Genomic DNA, 22,386 nt, shown 5'->3' on the forward strand with positions numbered 1-22,386 from the left:
GGAATGGGTGAAGGTGGGTGCTCCCAAATCAGACCTTCTCCTCCAGTAGTGCTCAGTCTTGAGACTTGCCTATCCACTTGGAGAATCTTAGCAATTCTCTGACACCAACTGGCACCTTGAGGCCTAGCAGCTCTACCTTTTTTCCCCAGATAGCTCAGATTATTGAAACAGATGATCCTTTTTTAATCATCTCTCCAGAACAGCACAAACGCTTTTGGGGAAATATCCAAAATACCCACAGTGACTATAGAAATTGGTTGGGAGAGGAAGATGTTCTGTTTAATAATTCTGTAGGGAAAAGTTACTTCTGCGGGTCCATGACCATGCTGTTTTGACATGGAAGGATAAAAGGCTCAATGGGTTGGAGCATCTGGCTGAGGAGCCAAGGGTCAGGAGTTCTAATTGCCAGTGTGCCTTCCAGAGGAGCCACACTGTGCAGCCCCAGACTGGCTGCACAATTTCACCGTGCCCCCTGAACACGGGGCTAGTAAACCATGTCCAGGTATTATATACCTAAAATAACCCTTAGGAATGGTTCTGGTCAGAATCCTCTTCATGGCCCATAAAAAGAGAGTCATGTTAAAATGCTCTTCCACGCAACCTAGGTGAGAATATCCCATTATGATTGATATTTGCTCTTGGATTTATGAATCCAGTGTCATAATTCCGATGAATTTTTCATTGACTCTTTTCTTTATCTTCAGATGTGTGCCATGAGATATGATGTAAGATCTTTTTGATTCTTCTTATCATGGCATGTCTTATACATCCTTCTTTGTGTGGCTATTACAAGAAGTTTGTATACTGCAATCAGTATCTAAGCATGCACACAGATGAGACTTTGGATATATAATATGCACAACACCAATGTGCAAATAAACAGCACGGATATGATGTCTGAATTTTAAGAAAGTTCTTAATGTTCACTGGTATGGTGTCAGGGCTCATGATTCATTGAAGGATATGATCTACTAGAATTAGCTTTCAAGCTAATTTCAAGTGTGGGCAGCATCACAATTCCTGAACTCACAGAGATCCCACCTGTTATGTGCCTCATTACTACAGCTGTAACAGTCAAAGTTCTTTTTTTATTAGCAAGCAAATACTACTGAACTATTTGCTCATCATTGTGGACAGTTCAATGTGCCTTTGCACAATACACTCATGTTGCCTGGGGACAAAACTTGCATGAAAGACAGTGCCCAACCCATCATTTTTCCAGGCACACACATAGTGATTTCCTAAATCAAGGCCATTTGAACTTAATAAGTTTGCTGGGAAAGTTATGGCTTAGGACATATAACTGGGCCACACCCATACACACCATTCTTTTCAATACTGGGACAAATTTATAGAGCAAAATAGCCAACCAGCCTGCCAACCTATGATGAGCAACCTGAAGCCAAAATTCAAATAGAAGAAGCCAAACAAGATTTTCAAGTGCAGAAGAAACAAAAGCATGATATGGCACAAGAATAAATGCCGTAAGCATTTGCAAGCACTGGAACAAATAATGGTTGTTGAACACTGAGCCCCACTGGGGTAAATAAAAAATACAAAATGATGTATACACAGAATGTGTATCTATCATTATTACATTTGTTGATATGTTTCTTACTCTTACTTCACACCTATCATTTTTCTAAGTCAAATCTGAAATTATATCTTATATTTTCATCCTCACAATTATAACCCATTCATGTTCTCATCTCTCATCAAATTATACCAAGGTTCCCACTTTTTTCTAGCCTCAGTAATTTGTCTTTTAATACTTCAGTTAAAATATCCATTTCTGCTGCTCTTCTATTTACCCAAATTTGTTGTTGTTTAGTCATTAAGTCATGTCTGACTCTTCGTGACCCCATGGTCCAGAGCACACCAGGCCCTCCTGTCTTCCACTGCCTCCCAGATTTTGGTCAAATTCGTATTGGTAGCTTCGATGACACTGTCCAACCATCTTGTCCTCTGTCGTCCCCTTCTCTTGCCCTCACACTTTCCTAACATCAGGCTCTTTTCCAGGGAGTCTTCTCTTCTCATCAGATGGACAAAGTACTGGAGCCTGAGCTTCAGGATCTGTCCTTCCAGTGAGCACTCGGGGTTGGTCTTCTTCAAAATAGATAGGTTTGTTCTCTTTGCAGTCCAGGGGACTCTCAAGAGTCTCCTCCAGCACCACAATTCAAAAGCATCAATTCTCCGGCCATCAGCCTTCTTTATGGTCCAGCTCTCACTTCCATACATCACTACTGGAAAAACCATTGCGTTGACGATGCAGATCTTTGTCGGGAAGGGGAAGTCTCTGATTTTTAAGATGCCCCAATACCCTGATCCAAATACCCTTCCCTATAATCTTCCCTTCCCTAACAGAAAATGAAAAAAGAAGACTGAGCCCCATTGCAACGCTCAAGCTGTTTGTTTGACTTTAGGGAAAATTAAGCAAGCTATCTGCATGCACAATAGTGGCCAATCAGCAGTGTCCAATCGGTTTTAATGTCCAGAATTCTATTGCCTATTTAAGCTTCTATAAGGAAAATCATGTTAAGTCTTGGCGGCAAATTGCTACTCATTAACAAGGTGCTGGTTGCATTCCCGGCATGTGCCCAACAATGAAACAACACCTTGGTAACTGGTGGCAATCTGTTGCCAAGACTTTCCCATATGCAAGTGTGAATCAGCAACAGAAATCTAGCCAATATGATTTATTTTGGAATGTATTCTCTAGTGTAGTATAAGCACAAATGTATTCAGTGTAGTACCGTTTCCCTGAAAATAAGACCTAAACTGAAAATGAGCCCTAGTATCATTTTTCAGAATGCTCGTAATATAAGCCCTACCCCAAAAATAAACCTCAGTTAAATGAAACCCCGCCCTCCACCATTGTGCAGCAACCAGAAGAAGATGACAGGATTGTATTTGAATAAATGTAGATGGTTGTACATGAAAAAAATAAAACACCCCCTGAAAATAAGCCCGAATGCGTTTTTGGAGCAGAAATTAATATAAGACCATGTCTTATTTTCGGGGGGAAACGGTATAAGCATAACAGAAATCCTTGTTTCTAATAGCTCTTTAAATAAGAAACACACTCCCATTTTGTATGAAAGGGATTAAAATAAACATTTATTTTTTAAAATGCTACTTTTTTATTTTTATCTTTACTGAGGCTTTATGTTGTTGCTTTTCAATTTCAGCTGGAAAGAATTCCAAGTTAGCAAGCCCTTCGTACCTAGCTTCCAATAAAAGCATCTATTCTTTTGTAGCTGACTTGTAATGTTGCAATGTGCGAGCAGATGGATCAGTGGCCTTGATCCATCTTGGCATCCAATAGTGTGGGAGCCAATCAGAATGTCCAGGATAGTGCTTCTCAAATATCTGGCGGTAATAGTACCCTTCTTTTGTTTTTGGTGGGTTAAAGGGAAACTTATTTGGTGCCTTCTCCAACAGAGTGTCATCAACCTGCAGACAAGATGGGGGTGGGGAGAGAACAAAGAATACAAACTATGAAAACGGAGGCATGCATCTTGCAATATTCCATGAGCAGAAAGCAGAAATACAGTCACCCACCCTGCCATCATCTTTTACCATTGGCTCTAACTATGATCAAAATATCTGGGAAGCCAGCTTCCCCAATCCCACATTTATGTTACTAGAAAATCAAAAAATCTGGGACTAGGAAAAGCATTCTCCTCTCAAGAGAAATATTAGTGAGAGACAATCAACATACCCATAACACTACCTTAACTCCTTTTAATCATGGCTTAACCCCTTTACTTGCACAGAAAGTGCAATTTATATGGATCAGGAAAACAACTTCTCTTCTGGGGTTTTGATTTTTTAAGTTCTCTGACATGATATGGACTCTGCTGGCAGGAAGGGAATGAATTCTCTCCTATCAGATAGTTTGAGAAATAACAGCTGTTCTGTGATTCAATCTAGATATTCTGAGCATAATTTTGTCTATAATACAATCTTGCAATACATGCAGTCACTCAGAATCACAGAACTGTAGATTGGCAAGGGATCTCCAAATCCATCCTTCTGATGCACAAGAAGCCAACATTTAAAGCATACCTGACAGCTTTTTAAACTTTGAATCATATCAAGTTCTCAGTTAACGGTAAGGGGGACAATCAATAGGGCACATGAACTGTATGCAGCCGGCAAAGACACCCCTTCCCCAACCGATTGCTTAACAGAGAACAAGAGTCATCCACAACTCCTTGTGTTGACTGGAGAAAAAGCGATCTGTACACATGATGAATGAATGAATGAATATTACTTTTATCTTCTTTTAAAAAACAACACACACAAAAAACTCACTCTTCTTCAACAGCATGTTGTCATTAGCCATGTGAAGATTCAGTGGGACTGTCCTCTTCCCAGCATGGGAACTATTACCACATCTGTATTCCAGGTCATTTAAACCAGTGGTTCCCAATCTTGGGTAATGCAGGTGTTCTTGGACTGCAACTCCCAGAAACCTTCACCACCAGCTGTTCTGGCCAGGGTTTCTGGGAGTTGCAACCACTGATCTAAGCACAATCCTTTCCCAACCCTTTGCCCGACTGAATGTTGAACATCAGTTCCACCACTGCCAGCTGAGAGCAGCAGGAATGGTCATACAGCCCATCGGGAAGGTGTCAGGCTTGAGAAAGGTCCTGGAAGCAATTAGTACAATAGACTGTGGGAACCTTCTTCTGGAAATGCTTCTCTAACACAAGGTATATGGGGAGGGCACTACAGCTGGCAAAAATATCCACAGGTCCGGGCTAAGAGTTGCCAACTTTCCATATAACAAGCAACTGATGCCTCAACTATCTTCAGACATCAGAGGGCAATGTAATGGTGAAAGCTTCAGGTTAAGTCTTGGGAGAAACAAATCAAATCTATATCGAGCACCCTCTTAGTGAGTGAACCGGATCTGCTCCTTATCTCCTATCCTAACCTACTTCACAGATTGGCAAAAGAAAAAAATGAATCAAAATACTGTAGCACTAGAAAGACTATATCCATTGTGAGCTTTTGTAAATCAAAGTCCACTTCCACAGACACTGGGATGCAAATATATGACCTGTAATTTTATGTCACCATGACCAGGAGAGAACAGAGATCATGGGGATTTATATAAAATTGCAGACCAAATATTTGCACTCCTGTGTCTGAGGAAGTGGACTTTGAAGCCACACTGAATTTGTTAGCCTTTAAGGTCCTACAATGTTTTGTGTGCTTTTTCTTTGTCAACATGCTGAAACAGACTAAAACTTCTTTGGAAAGTGCTACTTTATATTGTTATGGCGAAGATAAAATGCAGAAGGGAAGAGAACTACATATAGTGTTGTGATCTCTTAATGAATAAGAGCAGCATATAGAAATATGCTCACTGTGTCCAGAAAAAGAAAACAATTCCTCTAAGTTTCTGACCTGTTGCATTAAGAAAGATAAATATCTAACATGAAATAGCATACCTGAATATCAATATAGTCTTGCAATATTGAGAACCATGATTTCTTGACAGAGGTTAAGCCATCACTGAAGGCTTCTTTGGGTCTCCAGAGTATTTCTTTAGGCAATAAGTTAGTATCTTCGAAGGCCTCTCTTAAGAGATGTTTTTCAATGCCATTCTGTTAGGAGAGATCATCAAACCATCATCCACTAAAGTCTGACTTTCTCAAAACTATCACCTTAACCAGAAATTACATGCTTTCAAATAGCACTTTATCCCCATATCCCACCAGAGTTAAAAGCCAACTACCCGATCTTCTGGAATAGAGTACTTAACTTGGATTCCAAATCTGTCTTTTTCCAAAGACATGTTGAAGTCAACAGCACCCATCATAAGTGTGTTAATCAAAAGCCAAGTCCAAAATTAGTTTCCGAGCTTGATCATTAAATACTGTGTATCTTACCTTTGGTACTCTAAGTTCTGGTGGCAAAGACAAGTAATATGCAGTAAACTGGTGATCTAAAAATGGAACTCTTAATTCAAGACTGAAAAAAGAAAGAACATGAAGGGAAAAGTGTATTTATGTAAACAGTGTGTGAGGGCATATAAACACAAAAGCTGCTAAAGGAAGTCACCCATGGCTGTAACTGCACTATAATCTTTTTGTTTCTATCATTTCAATCTAAACAGATCCCTCAACTCTTGTCAGTGTGGATGGTTCAAGACTGTAGTTGTGGGTTCTGTGGCTCTCAAGAGGTTGTTGGATTACAACTCCCATCAACCCCAACTAACTTGAACAATGTGGAATGGTACAAGTACCAGTCCAAAAACATATAGCCAGTGGGACGTAAATAATTTCATTTGCTGGACAAGAGATCTTTATTCGTCTTTTACCTAGAACTTTCAAATCTCACTGGGGAAGCATTTTAGCACTGTTAAGGAAATAGTTTCTATTTCACTTGGAATTACCACTACCACCATGTTATTTCTTTATTTAGGAAAACACTAATTAAATCAAACTAATAGCTTGATAACCAACTTAAGCCACAATGACAATACATTCCATTTCACCACGACCACACTGCCAATACCAGTGAAGGTCCACAGATGAGCATTACCCATGAGCAGCTGTTGTCCTGTCAGCACGGAGAACATCAAACAGATAGAGTTCTCTTAGGAGCCTCTCACTTTCTTCTGCAGCTTCTTCAGCAGTAGGTGCCTACATGAAAGAAGAGACAGGCATGGAGATCAGTTTCATCTGGAACTACTTGGGCCGCTCAGAAATCAGATCTTACAAAGGTTGGATTCTTTAGGACAATAACACCCAGGGACCATGCTGGCTGGGTAGATTCTAGGTGATATAGTCCAGAAAAGTAAATTTTCCATGCTCTGAGAAGAACAGACAATGGGGTGGTGGAGGTGCTTCACTGATGCTTCTGCTCTGGAGTAACATGGCTGCTGTCACTCTCTTATTGTGGTGCATTCATATAGAAGGATTACTGTTGTGTTACGTATTTACCTTATGAAAATAGATATATCCTTGTGTCAGCTCGTCTGAACCTTCTCCTGAGAAAATGACTGCACTGTCGGTTTTTTTCCTGATATACCGTGAGACCAGATACATACCTATAAAGATAAATTGACCCCTTTGTGATTATACTGGCACAGAATGATGTGTGTGTGTGTACTAGAAATCATACATTTCAGAGCCCCTTCTAAGATCACAGTTTTTTTTCTCATAATCATTTGTAAGGAATACATTTAATATTTGCTAATATGCAACTATTGCAGTAGAGGAATGGATTCAAAGAGGCACTATAACAGGGTGTGGCCTTGTCTGCAACTGTCCACCCAACCCTTCTCTGCTTTTTTAAAAGCTCCTGGAGGCCTCCAGAAGCAATGGTACTCCTTTGAAATGCAGCCCAGGGTCCTTCTCTGCCTTATTTTTGTCACCGCAAGAAGGCCAATAAAGAATAATGGTGTTTATGCAAGTCCAAGAATCTGGAATAATACTGCTTGGATATGACAACATTTTATTTGTCCACAGAACATCAGAAAGAAACTATCTGAACAATGCAGAATAAACCCAACTCATCTGCTAAATTATCTGCTAAGTGACTTTAAGGGTCCATGACTGATATCAAACCCCAGTTCAAATTTAAATTTTGGTTCCCACAAATGCAGAATGATGAAGGCAATATACAGTCACTTATAACTATGTGGAGATGTGGCAAGAAGCTGCCTTAAACAAAGTGAACAGAGAAAATTAATAGAGCTAGATTCAATTTTTTGTAAGTGAATAGATAAAGTAGCATTATCTTACCCACTGAGGCTCGCACAGTGGTGATATCGTATGTTTCCAAGGAAAATATAACATCATCTAGTGCCTGAATCCCTTCTTCAGAATTGAAAATGACTTCATGATGTTCACTCCCAATATGAGCAGCTACCTGTAGATAACAACTGATATTCAAAGGTGCTATAAAGCTGTTGAATTCGATTTAATCCCAATGCCCAAGCTGCATCTATAATGAACAAGGAGCTTATCCTTAGTCAAGGCAGTGTCCATTTTGATCAATTAAAGTCAAATGTTCACAATTAAATTCTGCTCTGAAATAATCCCAGTACTGAATCAAAGTTGGATTCTACAACCAATATGTTCTACAAATTAGCTTATTTAATGCTCTTTCTGCCAGTTATGGATCAGAACAGAGCTTTAAAAAGTTCCCATTTTGAACAATCACTCACAGAATCTCAAGCCAGTATTCCATGGTTGTAGTTCAAAAAAGTAACATTTCTAAACTCTAGCAAAGCATTGAAGTTTAAAATAATATTAATATTTTGGGATCAGCCCAAAACTCTGTCTCATAGCATCTTGTTTCCGCAGTGATCAGCTAGATGCCTCTAGGAAGCTTATGGAGCATAATGAAATCATCTTTGTCAGATTAAAATCATACATTATATTAAAAAGTCTCTTTTTTGTCTATATTGAATGAAATGCCAGTCACTGCTCCTTTCCCAGTTATTGTTCACACTACCATATAGATACGGTATATGAATTGCTAACAGCAGTATCTGGATCAGAAAAAAAGGTGTCGTCTGCTTGTGTTTCTAATTAGAATGATCCACCCTTCCCCTTTAAGAGTTGTCCCACACATTTCTGACATAGGGCAAGGGCATGCATTCTTTTTGGCATGATACAGAGCCCAGCAGATTCAGGGGGCAGGAGGGAAAGAGCAGCCCAGGAGGCTAACTAAGACGGGAAAAGGCTCCTCAGCAATCACTCCCTTGAAAGCAAATACTACACACAGGTTCAGCGCAGCATGGTGGCTGCACAGCACCCTGAAGGCTGGCATTGCCTTCGCCACTGCAGCTCCAGAGCATCCAAGCAGCAGTGACAGTGGCAATGGAGGCAATCAGCTGAGGAGTGGACAGGAACAGCTGAGAGGCTGCTGTGAGCCCCTCCAACCCTGGTGTCAGCTTCCTGCCTCCACTAGCCAACTGTGGAGTGGAGCTGAGAGATGGCAAGCAGCTGAATGAGAGTCGGGGAGTCCCTCCAACACCATGGGCAGCTTCCCACTCTCGTTGATCAGCTGGGATGTGGAGAGGAGCAGAAGAGACGCGAGGAGCCTCTCTGGCACCACAGCCAGCTTCCTGCAAGCCTCAAGGTTCCAGTATGGGTGGAAGGATCACATAAAAGAGAGTTTAAAATAGACTGTGCAGAAGATAAGGACTTCTTAAGCATGGCCATGATCATACCAAATCTCAGTGTGGACAGTCTTTTACTCTGTCTTGTAAGGATTCAGTCAGATAGCCACAGACATTCCAGACTATCCTGGCAGTGCAAAGGTCCGCAACTTTAGAAAACAGACACCAAAAATGAAAGGCATGTTTTGCCAGAAGGTATATCCTGTGCCCAGCAGCATTCAGTATTGTTGTGCAAACACAGTATAGATAAACAACCCAGATAAATATCAAATATATGCCTATTAAGGCAACATATCACTGAACCTTTCTAGCAGCCAGCAAGTCAGGAGCATCTTCCATTCCAATAGCAAAGGTCTGCAACGGGTAGGTAATGTTTTGTTCCCTCATCAGTTTGATAAGCATCGCCGCAACCAAGCTAGAATCCAAACCACCTATTGAATAATAATCAACCATTGTGTCTGTTTAGCCATCTGGTTCCTGCCACTGAAAATTACATACAGCTGACAAGCAGAAGGTGCAAGTGAAAACGGAATAAATATACTTATTTTACGCAAAATAAACTGGTAGCAGCAGAGGTACTTGAGTGTTGATTAAAACTAAACCTACAAAACATTATAGACATAACAATAATAATTCCACTGCGGTGCAACCAAGTAAAAATTCAGACACATACAGTCTTCCAGATGTTTTCAGACAGCAACTTTCAACAACCTTTGCCAGCATTGCCATTGATGAGGTCTGATGGGAGCTGTAGTCCGACATTTAGACGGCCATATACACACACCTCACACAATAAAGCCATGGGACCCTATGCCACAAACACGCATGCTGTTGCACACAGTATACTAGGGGAAGCATGCAATTGCTATAATGGATTGTTTCTACCTGACAAGAGACAGCCAATTCTTCTGTGAGCCATCAAACGTTTCCGAACAGCATTTTCAAACAAAATCCGGATGTTGCTTTTCACAATTTCAAGATCAAAACCTAAGAAAGAAAGAAAGAAAGAAAGAAAGAAAGAAAGAAAGAAAGAAAGAAAGAAAGAAAGAAAGAAAGAAAGAAAGAAAGAAAGAAAGAAAGAAAGGGCTTGTCAAATTACACTTTAAAAAAAGAATATACTCTTCTTTAATAGAAATATACTATGGTCGAAGTCCTGTTGCTTAGCCAATTTGTAACTTTTGATCTATTTCCCCAGCAAACAAACTGCCCTGTCACAATTCTTGTGAGGGGGGGACATGCACGCTGGCTTGGTGTATGCATGCACCCCCACCCATCAGAAGAATCACAGTAGGGATGTGTTATTTGCCAGGGATGAATGGGTTGAAAGTTGTTTGGCTTACATAAGCAATAGGATTTCAGCCTGTATAATAAATCTCAAGTCATGGCAATCTTTAACAGATGTAGGCAAACTCCCACAACATGTTTCCCATGGCCTTCCACTTCAGTTCAGAGGCCTTATGCAGCCTGTTGGACCTCTGGTAATGGTGATCTGTCTCTTGGCCAACACTGCACTGGGTGAGAAAGGCAGAACAAGGGCGGGAAGAGACAGTGAAAACTAAAGAGAAATGGGTGACCCTGCTCACTTGAGATGGCCCACCCACCTCTGACTCTGGTCCCTCTTACCGCCAGCACCATGTCCTGACAACCACACTGCCCCAGAAGGAATGCAGTCCTTAAATGTTCCCCACCCCTACCCTAGAACACAAAACGAGGTGACCGTGAGTACCTGCCTAACAGGTAACAAAACCAGTTTCAGAGTCACTTGTTACCTGAGGGTAGATTTTGTACTAAACTGTAGGCAGCATGCAGAGGCACATCTTTGGGGCTGTGAAATTTCACCATTTCCACGGATGCAACTTTGCCGCTTGGCTTTAAATCCAACACTTCGTAATGTCCTGGAGGGAAAGGTTCCACTTTGGGCGCAAAAGACATATTGTGCTTCAAACTGGTAAGACCTATAGACAGAAGAATGCACAGAGAGGGAAGGGGCATTGTGAGATTTTACCTGGATTGTTAAATTCGCAACATGTAACAACAGCATTAGAAGACAAATTATGATTCTAGCCTTAGCGACTAGAAATGGCAGAAGGGGTTCAATTTTTTAATCTAGAAGCTATCTTTAAAGGAGAGGAATGTTATAAAATGGGGGTGAAGAACCCTTGGCCCTGCAGATGTTGCTGGACTCCAAAAGCCATCACTGGTCTCAGGACTTGCCTCGTGCTCTGAAGAAGAGGTGGGGGAGCTATGTCTCTCCAGTGGTATTTGGACTGCAATTCCCAAGAGCTCAAGCTATAGCCGTTAATAGCAATAGTCTGATGGAACTTGTCCTCTAACAGTATCTAGAAAGCCACCCATTCCTCATCCTTGTTTTAAACAAAAAATAGCCCCACAAGACTTGGGATTCTTGGAAGGAATATCCCACTGCATGGAGAGGGGATATGCTCTCCATTCTCTTTTGGATATTAAAAGGATAATTAAGATCAAATTTAAACCTAACAATCACTCTGCAAGAGTCATTTAATAGATGAGGAAACTACTGCGAATTGTTCATGCGTACACCATGTTGGCTATCATACACATATATAAACCTATTGTGCAAAAGCAGAATGCATGCTATCTTTCTCTGTCTGCAAACAGACAGCACACTGGATTGTCAGGAAGAAATCGGACCACAGAAATCATTTCTGCCATGTTTTGGTCATGACCTGCTAGACAATAGTTTAGAAGTGGAAGCCATGTCAGTCTGTGCAAGCATATCAGGCAAAAACAAAAGTAAAAAATAAAAAAGACAAAAGTATTGTGGGCACCTTAAAGACTAACTGTGATACAATCTAGCAGTTCGTCTTTAAGGTGCCACAATATTTTTCACTTCTTTATAGACAATATTTATATCAGGTTTACTTAGCACCTTATGAATATTTTGAGTCTGACCTAGTTCACTGCAGGCGTAACATTTGAGGACAGAGAGAATGTCAGAAGATGCAGCAGCATGTGCTCCCTCACCCATTTTCTGCATGTTTAGAACTTAGCATGCGAGACCAGTTTCAAGAATTCGTCTCATGTTTCCCTTTTGCGGAATGATTTTGTCTTTTTTCTGCTGGAAGCCGTAACGACAAGCCTTGCTGCCACATTCAACAACAGGGTATTTTCGTCAAACTTATTTCATCGACATAACAGAAACACATTAGAGAACCAAAAATAAATAAATATGGTGGCAAGCTATTTGTCAGATCAATCTACTTATGAGAGCAAACGTTCAGATGAGTATCTGTATTCCACAGAGGTGATTTCAAAGACATTCAAAGTTCGAGGTTACCTTTTGCCTCAGAGCAAACGCCCAGGAATCCATCATCAGTCAAGACCCGGAAGATGGGTCTGACTCCGTATGTATCTCTTCCCAGAAACACTTTCCTGTTTGCAGTGTCAAGCAAAACAAATGCAAATACACCATCAAGCATGGAGGCTGTTTGCTCAATTCCCCCTTTGTCATAAAGGTGAAGGATTACCTCGCCATCTACTAAGGTCTGGTAATCAAATCCAAAATGTTTCTGCAGCTACAGGGGAGAAAAAAAGGATAGTTTATTGTGAGGGTTTTTTTGCTTTGTGTTGTTTGCAGAAGAAAAAGTTAATCACAGACACACACACACACAAAAAAGGAATTTGTTATGCCTGAACATTTTTTCATTTAAGGGTGTGTACTCTCACAACGAAACTCTCTTGAAAAAAGAAATCCAAAATTAGAGTAAATCAAAGTGAATGGAAGAGCTGATCATACAGCCCATGCATGCGCATGAAATTGCATCTCCCTCATCTTACATTTCACAGCAACACCGGAGTTGTGTTTTCAGCATGCTTAGAATATATTTGAAAAGGTGGCCTTTTGCAGGTTTACTGTGTCTATATTTTACTGATTGTTTTAAATTGCTCAACCCAAAGGAAAAAAAATTCCCCAAGGAGATCCGGCAACTTTAGAAATTTCCACAGCAAGAACACCTCCCAATGATACGCTTCCCAATGTTCAAGCAGCATGCTTCAGCTTCTCATCTGAGCTGCTGTGTCTGTCACTATGAGGCACTGAACGGAAACTGAATCATCAAGGGCTGGCTTTCTCAGATGCCTATTGTCAATAACAGGCAACAGACCAACTAAATGGCAAAGTCTCAAAAAGATAAAAGATGCGTAAATGTGAGCAAGACAGATTAAACAGTATAGACAAAATATAGTCAGCTGCTGTTTCAAACACTGGAGATGCGAAAGTACATTTTGATCTGTCAATACGTGCCATCAAGTTGGGACCGACTTACAGCAACCCTAATAGGATTTCCAAAGTAAGTGAGATACTGTATTTAAGGAGCAGCTTAACAGTGAGGCTAAGAAAAGTTGACGGCGGCTTGGTCACTAATACAGCTTTGCTTGTCATATGCTGACTTGAGCTTTGAAGGTATATGATACACTGGAAGACTGGCTTTACCAGTGCCGCTACACACACATGAGTTTTCATGGCATAGCAGGGCCTTGAACCTAGGTTTCATCAGTCCCAGGTTGTCATTCTATCCACTACACCACACCCAGTATGCTGTGAATACCATACTGTAGAAGAATTAAGTGTGTGTACAACTTTACAAAAACAGGCTTTGCAAACGTAACATCTTCTAGTGCTATGCTTAGTATCTCTTCAAGTATTTATTAACCTCAGTTCAGATCTGAATTTATACTTCTGCAACGGAGTTATTTGCATCTGCCATAACTGCAACTCCTCATAGGCACCTTCTGGAGCAAGCTTGTGGCATGTCAGAGGATACAGCGAGAGAACGGGCAGAAAGTCCCAGTTCTGTTGCCAGTTCTTGATATTGAAGGATATCATTGCATCTTTTGCTTGCTTGCTTGCTTGCTTGCTTGCTTCCTTCCCACTGTGTCTCCATTTTAAGCTCCTTGCATAGGCACCCAATGAACTATTGAAAGGTCTGGCAGTTTTGCATACGGGAAATGGTTCAGGTTTTTTGGGGGGGCTGATTTGCAATTTTTTCATTGATCACAAAGAGAAATGCAATTCAATTTGGACTCACCACTCCCCCAAATCTGCAGTTTTTTCATCACTTAAAAATGAATCAATTTGCATTGGTTCAGATGATGTGCTTGCTTGATCCAAAGAAGAAAAGTACAGGGAGGGGCACAAAGAGCCAGTCATTTCTTTTTAAAAAAAAAAAAACACAGTGAGAACAAGAGGAGAAAATTGGCACTCTGTCATTGTTCATAGCTCCTTGCAGCCTAATAAGCTTTTCTAAAGCTGCACCACTTGCTGGGCTACAGGACAGCTGCATTAACAAGCTGCAAACAAGGTTTTCCTCCTCGCTTTCTGTATGGCTATTTAATTCAAATTGACCTGGGAAAATCCAAACTCCCTGGTGCAACTTCACTGTGAGTAAACATGAGTGAATTTTCACAGGGAGTGAATACAAGTGAATTCACATTTCCCTCACTGTGTAGTCACATTCTGAGTTAACTCTTTTCTCTCTCTTCTTGCCTCTCATCTTATCTCTTTGTTCTCATGTAGCAGCCTACTACATGGGGAGGGGAACAGATTGCTCTTGGTCATGATTTGAGCTGTAAAGTACTTTTGAAAGCAGGATGAGAACTACTGATTGCCAACCCTTGATTCTAATGAATACATATATTGCTCATGCAAGGCAACACTGGAACAAAAAAGCATCAGATAATGGTTAAAGGGTGTCAAAATAAGCACTGAAGAAGGCATCTCTTATAATAGCTCTTTACCTGCTTATAATTATATATTTCTCCATTGTAGCACAGCCACAAATATGGAAATTTCTTCACCCTTATAGGCTGCATTCCATATAGCTGATCAACAATTGCCAACCGGTGGAAGCCAAAGCAGCAGTTGGTGAATCCATTAACATTCTCAAAACGAAATGCATCTGGGCCTCGGTGGGCTATTTTCATGGCAGATAGACACTGAACAGAGAGGCACCCATCGCTCCCAAAAAGGGCCCAAATCCCACACATAGTTGTATCTCTTTGAGACTGTTGGGGAAAAACAAGATAGTCTTAGATATAACCTGATGTTTCTCTCTTAATAGCAATCAGAATGTATCAGTATAAAGAAGGGTATTCCACAACTTGCTTTATCAAATATGCATAGGCAAAAAAATCATTATATTTCCAAATTGTTATTAAATCTACAAATAAAATATAAATATGCTTGTGAAGACATATACCACAGAAAAAAGCCAACAATGCTGGCAATGTTTTTACAGCTTCTAAGCTATATTTTGATGAGTGGGGGACAATTTATTTTTTAAATCATTAGTTAAAACTTTACATTTTATTTCAGATTCAACAGCATGTTAGTAATGAAACATATTTTAGAGTCATATCTGTAAATTATTTCAGTTTTCATAATAGATAGAACAGGAAGCTATTTAATTTTGTATGCATTTTGTTTTTATATACTTATTCTACAAATGTATTCGCCACCATTCAGTAATTTAAAAAAAAAAACTCTGCCAGCTTCATATAGTTTCAGAATCATATGGCTATGCACTTCTGCAACAATTTCCAGAAAGGCATGGGCAAATCACGAAATTGTAAAGCTGGAAGAGATCCCAAGAACCATCAATTCCCACCAAAGCCAGAAAGCCACATCTAAAGCTTCCCAACACATGGTCCTCTAACGTCCGATTGGAAACCTCCAATGAAGGAGAACCCACCAACTTCCAAGGTGGTCCATTCCATTGCTGAACAACTCTTAACTATCAGCCATTCTTCCTAATTTTTAGTTGAAGTCTTCTTTCAAATCCAGTTGATTGGCTAGAGAGTTAGTCCCATTTAGAATAGAGCCAAGCAGTCTAAAGCTAAGCTAAATTACAGCTAACTAGAGTCCCCTTAACTTCAAAAGCTCAGATAAATATGTGCAAAACTGGACTCATCCCATTGTTCAAAGATATACAGCACATTTACCCACTTTTCAATAAATTTTACTTTGAATATAGATTTTGTTAAAAATGAATTTGTCATTTTTAAAAAATGACCACTGAAGGATTCAGAACTGAAATGAAATCTGGTTTAACTCAGTAGAAGAACATGTGTAACAAAGAACATTTATTTCACATTTGTGTAGCACACATTCCACAGGATGGTAATTTTTAATGAAACCTTTGACATGTTTTTACTATTACATGATCTTTTCAAGACTGCGATACTTGGGGATTCTCCTCATTACACAACAGTATTTACAGATCCATATCATGGTGTAATCTGCAGGTATTATCTTTCCCATCATCTCCATTCAGTTAAAAGGCAGAAGTTATGCTCGGTTAAGAACCTCCCTCTTCTAGGTGATCCTGATTGTATGACTAAATCATTCCGGCCATGCAGTCAGACAGTTACAGTCTTTCATGGCACTGAGTCAAGCACATGGCAGACTAGGTTAGGCCCACAAAAGACCTTCTTCACGGCAATAACACTCACCTAGGATGAAGAAGGAACACACAGTTGCTAAAAATCCCAATTTATCTCTCTGACAATGCTATCAAAGTTTTTTGTTCCATATGCCTGGAAAGATAGTTGGAAAGAAGCCACTCTGCCCTCCTGCCAGCAATGATTGCCCGTTTTCAAAAGAAGTTTTTGCTGGCTTTTGTATTATTCAGCTGTTAATTACAATGTACACGTTATAATTTGAAGTACTGTATATTGTTTTTAAATACACTGGGAGGACTCCTTAGAACAGCCTTTCAAAGAAGTAACTTTTCCAAGCTTTGTTGGCCGTCCTGGGCTTTTGAAAGAAATAAAATAAAATAGGAACAAAATCTGGATCCAGTTTGGGTGTATAAACTTTATCAAAGTGGCCATGCCGGCTGTGCAAATTCTGTCCAAAATAGCAACTTCTCCTGTCTTTGCGCCTGTTTACCTAGCAGTGGTTCCCATTCTTGAGTAAGCCAGGTGTTCTTGGACTGCAATTCCCAGAAGCCTTCACCACCAGTTGTGCTGACTGAGATTTCTGGGAGTTGCAGTCCAAGAACAGGTGGGCTACCCCAGGTTGAGAATCCCGACATACAGCATAAACCGCCCAGAATCCCACCACCTGGGGAACAGGTGGCACATAAATGCAAGGAAACAAATAAAATAAAGGAACTTTTGTCAGTAAAACTTTTTTCCTGAACTGTTTTAAGGGGCGGCGGGGGTGTGTGTGTGCTGTGGGCCGAACGTTGCCCACCTCGGATCTAGACAAATCGCCAAAGGACTAGGATTGATTGATTAGGAATACCACGATCAAACCATTTTAATTTCACCTCAGCCATAAGCCTGCCCCACCTTGTTTCTCCATTGATCTACAGGGACCAGAGAGAGACGAGAGGGAGTTGGCCAGAATACACACACACACACACACACACACCCATATAGTTCTTGATTAACGCATGGAAAAGACTTGGGTGTTCACGGCCGCCAGAAATTCAACAGGTGTGGCTTCCTCGACATTAGCAACGATGGGTGGGACTGCTGAACCAGATTCTCGTCCTGCAGCTGTTAAAGCCACATCTGGCAAAGAGCAACGGCCACCATCCCAGCTTCAATAGCTCGGCTGCCGAGACACACAGCCCTTCCCCCCCCCCCCGTTACCTCAGGTCAACAACGCCGGCGATGATCTTTTCCCCCACAAGCCAGGGCAGCCTACACAGTAGCCGGGTCGGCCGTTGGATCCGGTGCCGCTAGCTCCGGCACGGAAAAGAAAGCGGAAGCCGGCGGCAGCTCCAGCCAGCCTTTGGCGGCGCTACCGCAACGCGGCCCCGGATTGCATCAGCCTGTGCTCCGCCCCGGGGCCTTGGGCTTTCCGGCTCCAGAGGCCGGCCGGCCGGCCGGCGGCCCTCGCTTGTGGAGCCTTCGAAACGTTGCGGGGTTCTGGCCGCAAATCAAATCAAATAAATAAATAAATTTTATGAGGTGAGGGTCACAGAAGGAGAACGAGCGAGAGGCTACAGATACAAAGCGGGCGCCAATGCACCAAAGTGTGTTCTCTGATAAATGCATCCGTCTTTTAAGGTGCCACAAGGTTCTGTAACCCTTTGCTCCAGAATTAAATATTTTATTTCCAAATTATTTCAGGTGCGAGGAATTGCAGGTTTCCCTATTCAGCACTCTTATCATCATCACTGGCCATGATCTCTCTTGGTCCTAGAGGATGATCCTGGAAAGGATCTATCCCGCGCAGGCAGTTTGAAAGGAACTTACTCCCAAGTTGTTCTACCAAGAAAACCATCCATCCCAAAATTTCCCCATTCCACCAATCTTTATAAATCGTGGTGGAGCACGTTGGATTCTGTATGTGTTGAAGTGAGGGAGAGGAGGGGTCGTTTTGGTCATTGGGTCCGATGAGTTACAAAGAAGCCTACAAAGAAGCTTTCCTGGCCAGCTGGGACCAGCAGATTGCACTTGGTCCACCACTGTTTTGAAGTGAGTCTACCCTCCTTCTGAAGAGCATGTCTGAATCATCCCTTTGTGGATAGGGGATGGAATAAGACACTAAAGATTCTACTAATTGCTCATGATAGATAATTTGCATTAAAATTCTTAGTGATGTAAATAATTATCAGTAATCTAGGTTGCCCAATTGCTTGATTTGACTAAGGTATTTCCACAGTTTAGTTGGGGATGTCCCTGGTTAATAGCTGGTATCTGTGTTTAGCTGCTAGCAGTAAGATTACTGCTGAGATGGGTACTCTCAGGGCAGAGGTACTACTGACAGAAAATTCCATGAAAATATATAGTAAGAGATCAAATCAACAATCAGTGGATGAAAATAAAACTCATCTCAGCAAGTCTGCGTATAGTTGGTATCCTTTAATGTTGGTGGATCAAAAAGCCAGTTATTTATTTTAAAACATCAAGGAAGTAAAGCCAGCAGTATTTTTTTATTGTGGGGGGTTTAAATTTTAAACTTGTAAAACACCCAGAGTAGTGCTTTTCTTCAGTTCCGGCTCCCAACAACTCCCACTGGTGCAGGCTAATACCATTATATATATAGGAAGACAGGGTGTTTGCTACAGGCTATTCTGCCCTTTCCAGATTAAAATCAAGGGGAAGGGTTTTTAGAACATCTGTGAATCTTGAAGAAACAACAGAATGCCATGGCTACCTTGTGGAAAGAAAGAACTACCCACTTCTTCACATGGATGGGCCCCAGGAAAGTGGTCGCATGGAGAACAATGTCACTTGGAATTTCCTGCATCGTGTATGGACTGGAGTTCGCTGAATGAATGTTAACCTAAGAAAATGGGGGTTTGCCACCAACACAGTTCTCTGCGAGTGCACACGATATACAATGTTACTCCTATGTCAGTGTACTCTATGTCCCTTCATAAGAATTATGGAAGATCTTACCTTAGCTGCCCCAAATAGCTTATGTTGCTCATTATTAAGTGGAGATTATCTGACATACAGTGGGGTCTTGACTTGAGAACTTAATCCATATTGGAAGGCGGTTCTCAAGTCAAAAAGTCTGTAGGTCAAGTCTCCATTGACCTACAGTGCATTGAAAACCGATTAATCCTGTAACAGGCAGTTTTTGTTCCATTTTGGTTTTTTTCTGGTCTGTAAGTCAATTCTCAGGCTGCAAGTCAAACCTAAATTTTGCGGCCAGAGAAGTCTGTAACTCAAAAAGTCTGTAAGTCAAGCCGTCTGTAAGTCAAGGGTCCACTGTATTTATCTAAGGTTTACACTATATTACATTCTATTAATTGTAATGTGGTATTTCTCATACAAATAAAGTTCTATTAATTTCATAAGGTAACACTAAGATTTGTTTAACCATTATGTGACATTTTGTGGACTGTAAAAGTTTCTGCCTAATAAATCTGGTAGTCTTTAATGTGCCGCAAGACTTTGTTGTTTTTACTGCAGGAGGCAGGCAGTGCAGTCCCAGCACAACGTTATGCTAGATATAGGTCTTCAAAGTGTAGTCAGGTAAGACTATGCAGACCTAGGCAGTTGATGAGACACTGAGCACAATTCATCAGTAGCAGCAGTTTAGACAACTTTCTGGCACTCATACAGGTCCTAACACATTTGGAAAAATAAATAAAGGCTTCATGAACTTGTCATTGCAGTTCACCTTCTTATTCATTTGCTGGATAAATAACTGAATTGTGTAATGTTGGCCAACTCACAGCTGCCTAAAGTACACATTGCCTTAAACTCCAGAAGGGACCAGAACCTTAGTTGTTGCTATACAAACACTCTGATTCATAACAATGGTTCCTCATTCATCACAAAGACAAACAGGATTCAAGGGGTGTTGTTTTTTTTTTTTAAGGAAATGAAAAGGAAAGCTGCTTAAAAGACACCAAAGGTTAATTAAACATGGGAAATCAAATACATTTCTAAATACAAATTTCTTTTATTATACGTATGCAAGTACTTCCTCCTCTACATAGGTTTCACAGCTCATTGGGTTATTCTAGTAAATGAACCTGAACACTGCAGTCAGACTTATTCCCATGTTATAACTTTATAACTGGACTTGGAGAAAATCTTTTATTGTAGTGCTTGCACATACCTAGTATTGCTGCTATTTAGGTGGTGCAATTTCTTCTGTGTCATTTAAATGGGCACCTTTAAAACCCAATTAAAACATGGCTGTTTATTCAGGCCTTCCCTCCAGCCAACTCTTGATTTTTTTCTTACTTTTCCTTTTTATCTTTACTGCTGTTCTTGTTTGATTATTATGTATTTGTCTATGTTTTATTATTTGATTTTATATTTGGAAGCCGCCTAGAGTGGTCCGGTGGGCCAGATAGGCGGGGTATAAATAAATAAATAAATAAATAAATAAATAAATAAATAAATAAATAAATAAATAAATAAATAAATAAATAAATAAATAAATAAATAAGGCCTGCTGGGCAGAAATGCAATAGGTGTAGACTGGCCAGCATTAAAATATGTAGGGGGGAAATAACACCTATTGAACATCTGTCTCTCTCACCTCTACTAAGTGAAAGTATTACAGCTATAGAGATACCACTAACCATCATAAGAAATGCCTTCAAATGAATTAAGATTTTAAAAAGTGCATCAAAATAAACTAGATATCTTTGTCTCTTTTTCCAAAGTAGCCTAATCAAAAGATATTACTTTTTGCACACAGTTTTTTCTGCTAGGCTTCATGGATTCCAAACTAGAATATCTGATTCTGACTCCAGAAGGTTTTGTCCATTCAGTGTATGCAAATTGCTTCAAAAGGAAATGCTCACAGGGAAAAAATGTTACAATTAGTTTTCAGATAAGTGACGTCAGTGCTGTAACAATCAGATAAAGTCTTAAAGTATATATTGAGATGAATGGCAGATACATATAGTTTGAAAACTAAATGGAAACGTACCGTTTATTCCTCGACATGGCTGTTGAGTTAACCCTTTAAAAGTGAATGGGACTTCCAGAACAGTGAATAAAAGATTGCAGCCCTAAACTGTGAGTAATGTATAAGATTATAGTCCAACATCATATATTCTAGAAAGCTGCAACAGAGAGAGAGAGAAGATACGAAGTGGGGTCATAAGACTTCTTCTTTCTTCTTCATCTCTTTTTCTTTTTGTGCCATCATTGCATCATAAACCTGCAGGCAAGGATTTTCTTCTTATCCATTGTATGTATGCCATTTGGAAGCAGGATATCTATACTTTAAGCATGTAAACAAGTGACTTTCTTTTGAAAGTTTTTTGATACTCCAGCAAGATACATGCAAGTAAGCAATCTTCTATGTTGGTCAGCTATGTTCTTTCCTTTTCTGTTCCATTACCACCTGCTTTTTGCTACTGTAAATAATTTTACTCATTCTGTTTTCCTCTATGTCTGAACCCTCGTCCAAATGTATGCAGTGCTATAGATCAAGTCTGGGTTTTCATTTAAAATTTTAGATGGGCATTTGCCCCATTGTTTGGTCTATTGTAGGGACAGGCTGGTTTGCTCCAGATTACATAATTGCTAGAGCGAAGCAGCCCAGCCCCAGAACACTCCTGCCTACACCTGGGTCCCTGTCAGGGGATACTCTTTTTTGGGGTAGGTACAATTGCTTCATATTGGTTTGTTTCCAGCACATGTGGTCACTGGGATTGAACCAAAGAAGAGCTTGCTGCTTTAAATTTCCCTTCCACTTTCAATTCTCCAATATTGTGAACTAACCAAGTCAATTTCCATTTTGATTCCAAAGTTAGACAAAATTGGTC

The 22,386-nt window shown here is 40.4% G+C and overlaps 1 protein-coding gene across 1 annotated transcript; it reads right to left on the reverse strand.

The window, feature by feature from the left end:
* Window positions 1–3,088: 3,088 nt before the first annotated feature.
* On the reverse strand, window positions 3,089–17,925 carry ASNS (asparagine synthetase (glutamine-hydrolyzing)). The gene is made up of 12 exons (XM_020781854.3): window positions 17,786–17,925; window positions 14,924–15,190; window positions 12,465–12,702; window positions 10,918–11,103; window positions 10,034–10,135; window positions 9,452–9,579; window positions 7,764–7,890; window positions 6,960–7,066; window positions 6,559–6,659; window positions 5,904–5,985; window positions 5,463–5,618; window positions 3,089–3,453 (listed from the first exon to the last, which is right to left on the reverse strand). The coding sequence occupies exons 2-12, from the start codon at window positions 15,170–15,172 to the stop codon at window positions 3,244–3,246; spliced, it is 1,686 nt and encodes a 561-aa protein (XP_020637513.3). The 5' UTR covers window positions 15,173–15,190; window positions 17,786–17,925; the 3' UTR covers window positions 3,089–3,243.
* Window positions 17,926–22,386: the final 4,461 nt, after the last annotated feature.

Source organism: Pogona vitticeps, chromosome 6, assembly GCF_051106095.1.
Source record: "Pogona vitticeps strain Pit_001003342236 chromosome 6, PviZW2.1, whole genome shotgun sequence".
Taxonomy (NCBI): Eukaryota; Metazoa; Chordata; class Lepidosauria; order Squamata; family Agamidae; genus Pogona; species Pogona vitticeps.

What these genes read in the sequence shown, in the direction of transcription:
- ASNS (XM_020781854.3), bottom strand. Translation starts at nt 15,172, where the DNA reads ATGTGTGGGATTTGGGCCCTTTTTGGGAGCGATGGGTGCCTCTCTGTT. An exon ending in AATTGGCTGTCTCTTGTCAG is followed by an intron (nt 9,580 to 10,033) that starts GTAGAAACAATC and finishes ATTATTCAATAG; the next exon opens with GTGGTTTGGATTCTAGCTTG. An exon ending in GATATATCTATTTTCATAAG is followed by an intron (nt 6,660 to 6,959) that starts GTAAATACGTAA and finishes TCTTTCATGTAG; the next exon opens with GCACCTACTGCTGAAGAAGC.